The sequence below is a fragment of the Nematolebias whitei genome, chromosome 9 (genome assembly GCF_014905685.2).
Source record: "Nematolebias whitei isolate Nwh7 chromosome 9, NemWhi1, whole genome shotgun sequence".
NCBI lineage: Eukaryota > Metazoa > Chordata > Actinopteri > Cyprinodontiformes > Rivulidae > Nematolebias > Nematolebias whitei.
Window position 1 is genome coordinate 40,082,045 of NC_056506.1, and position 8,844 is coordinate 40,090,888.

An 8,844-nucleotide genomic window follows, 5' to 3' on the forward strand; every position below is an offset into this window, starting at 1 on the left:
ATAGTTCAGTGCATATTCAGAAGCTTTTTATTTTAATTATGGTTTTGACAAATAGTAAATTTTATTAATTAATATTTAAATCACACATCAGTCTGGGTGTATTTCAGTCTCCTACATTAAACGACAAAACAAAAGAGCAAAACAAATGAGCTGAAGACGTTTACGTGGGGTTTCATTGCATAGAAGGGTGAGAAAAATCGTTCAAATTAAAAAAAATAAATAAATCGTGCACATAAAATGAGAGTGGATGCAGCAGCCTGAAGTTGTGCAGCGCAGAGACATAATTTAAAAATAAAAGAGAGAGAGGGGGAGAGAAGTGCAGGTGAACGCTAAAGAGAAATGCCCTTACCCTGCACGCACAGTCATCAGAGAATGCAGATAATGTCTTGCTGTTAACTGACCCAGGATCTCCCTCAAGGCTCTATCTAATTCTTCCTCAGCATGCCTTTCTGCTCTGAGATGATAAAACGCCAAAACATACAGATCATCAGAGACTTAAAATAAAAAAAGAAAGTGGGAGAGACAAAAAAAAAAAAGCGCAGACAGAATGATTCAAAGAAGCCTAAAATGTCCAATCTGATCATTGAATCTCAGCGGAAACGACGTTTTAGGCTACTCTGTGTGAAAATAACACAAATAACATGAGGAATTCTGAAGGGGGGGGGGGGGGGGGGAGACAATGCAACCAAACATTATCGCAACCAGCAAAAAAAATAAAATAAAAAAAGTCATACAAAATAATAAATAAAAGCAGCCCAAGCTGGGATATATCAGCTTATTTCTACCTTTTGTCCGGTGGGTAGTATAGAGTGTACGCGTCGTCGTTTAAGGATGGGGGGCTTCGTATAGCAATCTGGTCTCCATCAAAGCCCATATCGGACAGAGAGTTCCCATCTTCATCGAAGGCGTCGTTTTCAAGTCTGCAAAGGGAGGAGAAAAACCTGAAGCACAAGCAGGACGCAGGAGGGCGAGAAATGTCTCATTGTGTGACACCAAATGACGCGTCAAACGACGAAAAATGAAATAAAACGAAAAATAAAATTAGAAAACGAGTTGGAATAATTGTTTATTTTCATTAAATAGAACTGAAAATCGAATATATATATATATATATATATATATATATACAATATCTATTAAATACCATTTTGCAGATGCTATATCAGCCTCATTAATAATTTAGGCAAACGAAACAATAGGTGCTGGAAGACGGAGTGGAGGCGCGGAGCCAGAAAACTTACACGGAAAAAGTGGCTTAAAATAGCTGAGACAATTCTGAATCAGTGAACCACGCCCAAAGAATCTGGATGTGTTTTTAGCATCAGAAGGAAAAAAAAAAGGAGAAGAAGAAGAAAAAAATGTTATTTAGCCAGAGCTCTCCTATTCGTTTTGCTTCGCCTCTCTGTCGTGACGCAGTCCATCGTCATCCCAAAGGGCTATCCACCACTCTGACTGCTCGCTCAGTTTTAATAAGGGGAGTTCTGTGAACAGCCCCACCGGACAGATCCACGCGCGTAATTTCCATGGGCATTTTCCATCCAACACCTGCGAGCTTTGGAGCTTCTTTTTTTTTCCTCCGGGGTTTGAAATCTGCGCGCATGCATGGGTTTGTGCGTAATTTGGCGCACCGAGTCTTTTTATGATTGAACACAAAGCAGCAACTAAATGAGCTGCTAAACATCACTTTACATAAACTAATAATACAAAATATAAAGATAAGGACCATGTAAAGGCGCAACCTACCTAATCTTAGGGTAACTTAGTCCAATAGGTGTGCAGAAGACGCTGTAGTGCATTAAGATTCCGTAGATGAGCAAGATTAAAGTCGCTTTACTCGAACTGGCCATGCTGTTGGAGGAGGAAACAATGAAGAGGTTAGTTTCTTTGTGAGGGAACAAAAGCAGCAACTTATTTTTTTAACGTTTATTTAATAAAACATGTTTTAACCGTAGCTCAGAATTACTTGAGCAAATTCAGTTTTCTTCACTGTTAAGATAAAAAACACAACTTTTTTTTTTAATTGTTTTTCAGCATCGAAATTAGTCAGATTTGAAGACTTTTACGTTGAAAGGTAACGTACCTAAAAGCAGGAGTGCAGGGAGCGCGCGGTGCTGCAGGCTGTGATCCGGGCGCGGTGAGATTTTCCTCTCCTCTCCTGGCTGAAGCTCCTCACGTCTCCTTATGTTCCCCTCAGCGCAGCCTGACTCACTTGTCTCTTTAGTGGGGACACGGTTTAAGAGGACTCCAGCGCCCGCAGGGTGGAGGTGGGGGGTGGGGAGGGGGACCAAATATAAAAAGTCAAAGTGCGTTGCTGGATGTCCGTTTACATATCGCTGCTCCAAACTTTTTGTCCTGCGCTGCCACCGACGAGGATTTTTATCCGCGGACGGTGAGCCTTCACCCTCCTCCCCCACTCCCCCCCACCCCCTCCCTCCCTCCACCAAGTCACATTAAGGATGCTACAGACGTCATCAAGTCTTCCTCCCGGAATATAATAGTACAGTTCCTTCTTCATTGGTGCATCCATCAGACTCAGACCCCCCCCCCCCCCCCCCCCCCCCCCCCCCCCCCCACACACCCTCCAACCTTCATCCAAAGATGGAAGTTTACTTTAAAACTTTTTTTTTCATTAAAAGCCGAAACGTTGGCAAATAATTGTAAGAACTCACACGACATGATGTTTTTTTGATCAGTTTGTCCACACAGGTCTGCTTCCATGCGCCTCTCTTTAATGATTATGCAAGAACTGTGGGAAAGGACATGTTTGCTGCTGCTTTATATAACTATTTATTTATTTATTTATTTATTTATTTATTTATTTATTTATTAGTGGAGGTGTATCAAACTTTTAATGTCCAAAGTTCAAGCGCCCCGCCCCCTTTCCCCCGGGGAGCTGTCCGGTGCTGAAATCAATCCTCTCCAATCGCAACTTTTCCAATCATAATTTCTAGTTTTTCTTTTCATTCAATAATTGCTTATCAAATAACAGGGAGGGGTGTGTGTGTGTGTGTGTGGGGGGGGGGGGTGCGTTAATGGGAGTACAGTAACCACACGAGGTCTCGGCCTGTCAGCTGAGACCGTTAAAGTAAACGAGGCACGTAATGTGATTTGGGAACAGGAGCTGGCGGTGACGCAGCTGGAAACGTGGCTTTATGAACGAATCAGACGTTTTTTGTTTTTTTTTTCTTCTTCTTCTTTTAAAATCCAAGGCCTCTGTGTCATAAAAATGCGGTGTTTTGTTTAGTGGAACGAAAAAAGAAAGAAGAACTTGAGTAAAGGTCTGCACCTGCTGCTGAATGTGCGTCACTTAACCAAAAACCTTGACGGGCCTACAGGTTTGTCTTTTTATTGGAGACGTGTTTGAACGCACAGTTGCTGTTGTCTGCTGCTTCCCATTGTTTGCTCATTCCTTATGAGTTCAATTTTAGATTTCTACACTTTGAACGTATGTTTCTGAAAATGTATTGGAAGTGTGACACTTTCAGCTTTAGAGACAAAGGCCTGTTGTAAAGCAACATGAGTGAAAGTGACCCACCCTGGCCACAAGTTTCTGATCATCAGCTTGAATTTAGGAAACATTTGGATACATTTAACATCTCATATCACTGAATCACCTTTAATTCGCAAAAAAAAAAAAAAAAGTAGATTTTACCATGGGGGGGGGGGGGGTGGGGGGTATGCACGTCAATGTTTTGTTTGAGCTGACGCAATATGACGAACGGAGCCAGTCACTGTCAGGGGGGGCTATCCACATTTCCTTCTTTCCTTCTTTCTTTCTCTCTTTCTTTCTTTAGCTGGCCGTGATTTCTGTGAAGCACGCACCTGAAGCCCCATGTGTAAACTGGAGCAGACTGCTGATGTTAGGAGGTCACGTGCAGCGGGCAGGTAAAGGATGGAGCTCAACCCTCCAAGCAAACGGCGCCATCTTGAGGAGAGAAGTAAAACATGGCCACTGCTCAAATAAAATGATAAAATAATTTCTGCAGCTGGGCTCCCCGAGAGAATGGAAAGCAGGGGCGATTGAAGAATCTGCCCTGTCAGGGGTGCTTAGCCCCCAGAGCTGACAATGGCTCTTGGCTTGAACAATACAGTGGCCATTGGTGTCAGAAGCATTTGTAATATCGGGGGGAGACACACTGGTGGGGGGTCTGGGGGTTCTCCCCCAGAAATTTTTGAATAGCGTAGATGCCAGTTCCTTCATTCTGGTGTATTTTAACAGGTTTTTAAACATCTGCATTTACCTAAATAAGTAAACCCTTGATTCAATAATTATTTTAAAGAGCAACAAGAAGTACGTCTGACCAACAGCTCTCCTTGTGGTGGTCACTCGTCCTGAGCCTGGTTCTGCTGGAGGTTTCTTCCTGTTAAAAGGCAGTTTTTCCTTTCCACTGTTGCCTTTGTGCTTGCTCAGGATAGGAGACAGTTGTGTTTATTTGTCATATGCAAGGTTAACACAAGGTTTACAGCACAATGAAATGCTATTGAAAACCGATTTGACTCACTAAAAACAAACAAACAAAAAAATAAACAAGAAATACTAAAGCATGCAATGAGAGACCGTGACAAAGTGAAGATTCTACGTGTCTGAGACAAGTTTTACTAAATGGCTTTTTCTATGTATGTGAATGTTTCTGTTCAGTGCCCTGAGATGACTTCTGTTGTGACTTGGCACTATATAAATAAACAGAATAGAATAGTGTGAATAGAGCACATTCTGCTTCTGTCACACATCTTAACACCCTCCTCCCCTCCTCCCCCCCCTCCCCCCCAGTTGACAACTGATGACAAATGGCACACAATACAGATGTGCTAGCTACAAATGTGGTGCTCCGCTTATCTCACACATCATATGCTCCTGCAGGTAAGAGGTGTTTTACTTCAGGACAAATTGAGGTCTCTGGTTGGTTGCTGACAGGCCTGTTGACATCAGACTCATGCAAAAGAAGAATAAAATCATAGATTTTACTGGCCCGTTTGTGTCATCATTTATTCCACATTTATTTCAAATGTATTCATTAGTTAGGTGAATCAAGGTTTGAAAACTAGCTTCCTTACAAAATCCTAATGATGTTAAATTTAGGGGTGCTTGATCACCCCCCCAAAAAAGGCTAAAATCACCACTGATGGAAAGAGCAGTCAGAGTCAGTTTCTTTATTTCTCATCCGCACCACATCTGGTACATGTGGTGGAACGAAATTATGTACACATGGTCCCAGTTACATCCAACAATAAAATGTAGAAAGAAAAGCAGTAACAAGATTTAAGATAGGAACCAAAAAAATGCCAACTAAAAATAAGCTAAGCACTAATAGTGCCAAACAGCAGCATGTACATGAGTCTGTGTGAGCAGATGGGGACGAATGAACACATCAACATGAAACAAGATCAGCAGCAACATGATGTGATTTTTCACAGTGATTATTCTGGTTAGAGATTCATGAGTCTAACAGCCTCAGCGTAGAAGCTGTTCCTCAGTGTAGTTGTTCTACACTTAATGCTCCATAACCAGCAGCTGCAATGACTGAGAACATGTCAGTTCGTCTTTGGCAAAACTGAACTAAAAATCCACACTTTTAATTTATTTAACATTTTATTTAGAGATGTAACAAACAATAAATGTACTGATAGTGAAAAGTGACAAACTGCAATGATAAAGTTTCAAAGAATTGAGGTAATTGTGGTTAATAAGGCATTTTTTTTGTCCCTTTATTACTCTGACAATTAAAAATAAACTTTTACACAAAGTTGTGGATGCAAAATGTTAGTTTAAAACAAGACATTAACAATAATCATTCAATTCAGTTCTGTTTATTTAAAGTATATAGCACCAAGTCAAAGCAGAAGTCATCTCAGGGCACTGAACAGAAACATTCATATATATATACATATATACATATTCTTCTTCTTCTTCTTTCGGCTTTTCCCTCTTCAGGGGTCGCCACAGCGAGTCATCCTCCTCCACCTCACTCTGTCCTCTGCATCCTCTGTCCTCACTCCAACTACCTTCTTGTCCTCTCTAACTGCATCCATATATCTCCTCTTTGTTTTTTTTCCTGGCAGCTGCATTTCTAACATCCTTCTACCAGTATACCCACTGTCCCTCCTCTGGACATGTCCAAACCATCTCAGTCTGGCCTCCCTAACTTTATCTCCCAGTTGTTCAATCTGTGCTGTACCTCTGAATATCTCATTCCTAATCTTATCCAGCCTTGTCACTCCTAAGGAGAACCTTAGCATCTTCATTTCTGCCACTTCCAGGTCTTCCTCTTGTCTTTTTGTCAATGCCACTGTCTCCAGACCATACAACAGAGCTGGTCTCACCACTGTCTTGTAAACTTTTCCTTTGACCTTTGCTGACACCCTTTTGTCACAAATCACTACTGAAACTTTTCTCCATCCACTCCATCCTGCTTGGACTCTCTTTTTCACTTCTTTACCACATTCCCCATTTTCCTGGACAGTGGACCCCAAATACTTGAAGTCCTGCACCTTTGTGACCTCTGCTCCTTGTAGCCTCACTGTTCCACCAGCCTCCTTCTCATTTACACATGTATTCTGTCTTACTACGGCTGACTTTCATTCCTCTTCTTTCAAAGTGCATACCTCCACGTCTCCAAGTTCTCTTCCACCTGTTCCCTGTTCTCACCACAGGTCACAATGTCATCTGCAAACATCATCGTCCATGGGGATTCTTGCCTGACCTCATCTGTTAGTCAGACCATCACCAGAGCAAACAAGAAGGGGCTCAGAGCCGATCCTTGATGCAATCCCACCTCCACCTTGAAGCTACCTGTCACTCCTACAGCACATCTCACCGCTGTGCTGCTGTCCTCATACATGTCCTGTACCAGTCCAACATGTTTTTTTTGCCACTCCAGATTTCCTCATGCAATACCACACCTCCTCTCTTGGCACTCTGTCATATGCTTTTTCTAAATCCACAAAGACACAATGGAGTTCTTTCTGACCCTCTCTGTACTTCTCCATCAGTATTCTCAAAGCAAAAATGGCATCTGTGGTGCTCTTTCTTGACATGAAACCATACTACTGCTCACAGATAGTCACCTCTCGTCTAAGTCTAGCTTCCACAACTCTCTCCCAGACCTTCATCGTGTGGCTCATCAACTTAATTCCCCTGACGTTGCTACAACTCTGTACATCACCCTTGTTTTTAAAAATGGGCACCAGCACACTTCTTCTCCATTCCTGAGTCATTTTCTCACCCTCAAATATGCCATTGAATATTTGAGTCAAAAACCTCACTGCCATCTCTCTAAGACATTTCCAAACCTCCACTGGTATGTCACCAGATCCTACTCCTTCCCCTTCTTCATTGTTTTCAGAGCTTTCCGGAATTCACCCTCACTAATCTTTCCCACTTCCTGGTTCACAGTTTCTATGACCTCTACTCTTCTTTCTCTTTCATTCTCTTCATTTATTAGCTCCTCAAAATACTCCTTCCATCTTCCCGTCACACTCTCCTCACTTGTTAGAACATTACCATTCCTATCTTTAAAAAGCCTAACCTGCTGTACATCCTTTCCAGCCTGATCTCTCTGTCTTGCCCATCGGTACAAGTCCTTCTCGCCCTCTTTAGTGTCCAGTCTCCCATACAACTCATCGTACGCCCTCTGCTTTGCCTTAGCTACTTCCCTCTTTGCTCTACGTCCCATCTCCCTATATTCCTGTCTCCTCTCTTCAGTCCTCTCACTGTCATATTTCTTCTTGGCTAATCTCTTTCGTTGAACAGTGTCCTGCACTTCACAATTCCTCCACCAGGTTTCCTTATCATCCATTCTCTGTCCAGATGACACACCAAGTACCATCCTACCTGTCTCTCTAATTACTGTTGCTGTAGTAGTCCAGTCATTTGGAAGCTCTTTCTTACAGTCCCCAATCTCCCTCAGGTTTCCTCTTCTACACAAAATGTAGTTGACCTGCGTACTCCTTCCTCCATTTCTATAGGTCACTCTATGTTCCTCCCTCTTTTGGAAATAGGTATTGACTATAGCCATTTCCATTCTCTTGGCAAAATCCACCACCATCTGTCCTTCCTGGTTACTTTCCTTGACACCAAACCTATCCATCACTTCCTCATCCCCTCTGTTTCCTTCACCAACATGTCCATTCAGGTCTGCTCCGATCACCACTCTCTCCTCCCTGGGATTACTCTTTATCAATTCATCCAGATCTTTCCAAAATGTATCTTTCTCCTCCGCATCACATCCAACCTGTGGAGCATAACCACTGACGACGTTTAGCATCAGACCTCCTACTTCTACCTTCAGGCACATCACCCTATCTGACACTCTCTTCACCTCTACTACATTCTTTGTCAACTCCTTCTTTAGGACCACCCCTACCCCATTTCTCTTTCTATCCACATCATGGTAAAACAGTTTAAATCCTGCTCCAATGATCTGAACCTTGCTGCCCTTCCACTTGGTCTCTTGGACACATAAAACATCTACCCTTCTTCTCTGCATCATGTCAGCCTGCTCTCTACCTTTGCCTGTCATTGTCCCCACATTTAGAGTTGCAACCCTCAGTCCTACATTCTTCACTTTCCTCTTCTCCCTCTGTCTCCTGACACGTTTCCCTCCTCGTGGTCTTCAACTAACAGTAGCACAATTTCCGCCAGCACCCTCTTTGTCAACAGTACTGGTGATGGTCGTTATTAACCCGGGCCTCAACCGATCTGGTATGGTTTCGCTTTGATGAACTCGCATGATTGTTTTGGCAAAAGTGTTTTACATCAGATGCCATTCCTGACACAACCCTCACCATTTACCCGGGCTTGGGACCGGCACAAGAGATGCACGTGCTCCCTCGTGGCTGGGTTAT

At 42.8% G+C, this 8,844-nt stretch overlaps 1 protein-coding gene across 1 annotated transcript; it reads right to left on the reverse strand.

Annotated features, from left to right (window-relative positions):
* Nucleotides 1–345: 345 nt before the first annotated feature.
* Nucleotides 346–2,370, reverse strand: adcyap1b (adenylate cyclase activating polypeptide 1b). Its single transcript, XM_037681819.1, has 4 exons — nucleotides 2,081–2,370; nucleotides 1,744–1,848; nucleotides 786–920; nucleotides 346–454 (listed from the first exon to the last, which is right to left on the reverse strand). Exons 2-4 carry the CDS (start codon nucleotides 1,845–1,847, stop codon nucleotides 346–348), a joined length of 348 nt encoding a protein of 115 aa, XP_037537747.1. The 5' UTR covers nucleotide 1,848; nucleotides 2,081–2,370.
* Nucleotides 2,371–8,844: the final 6,474 nt, after the last annotated feature.

Excerpts from the sequence above, each read along its gene's own strand:
- adcyap1b (XM_037681819.1), bottom strand. The coding sequence starts at position 1,847 with ATGGCCAGTTCGAGTAAAGCGACTTTAATCTTGCTCATCTACGGAATC. Across the intron at positions 921-1,743 it reads CTAAGTTACCCTAAGATTAG|ACTTGAAAACGACGCCTTCG; the intron begins GTAGGTTGCGCC and ends CTCCCTTTGCAG. Across the intron at positions 455-785 it reads TACTACCCACCGGACAAAAG|AGCAGAAAGGCATGCTGAGG; the intron begins GTAGAAATAAGC and ends TTATCATCTCAG.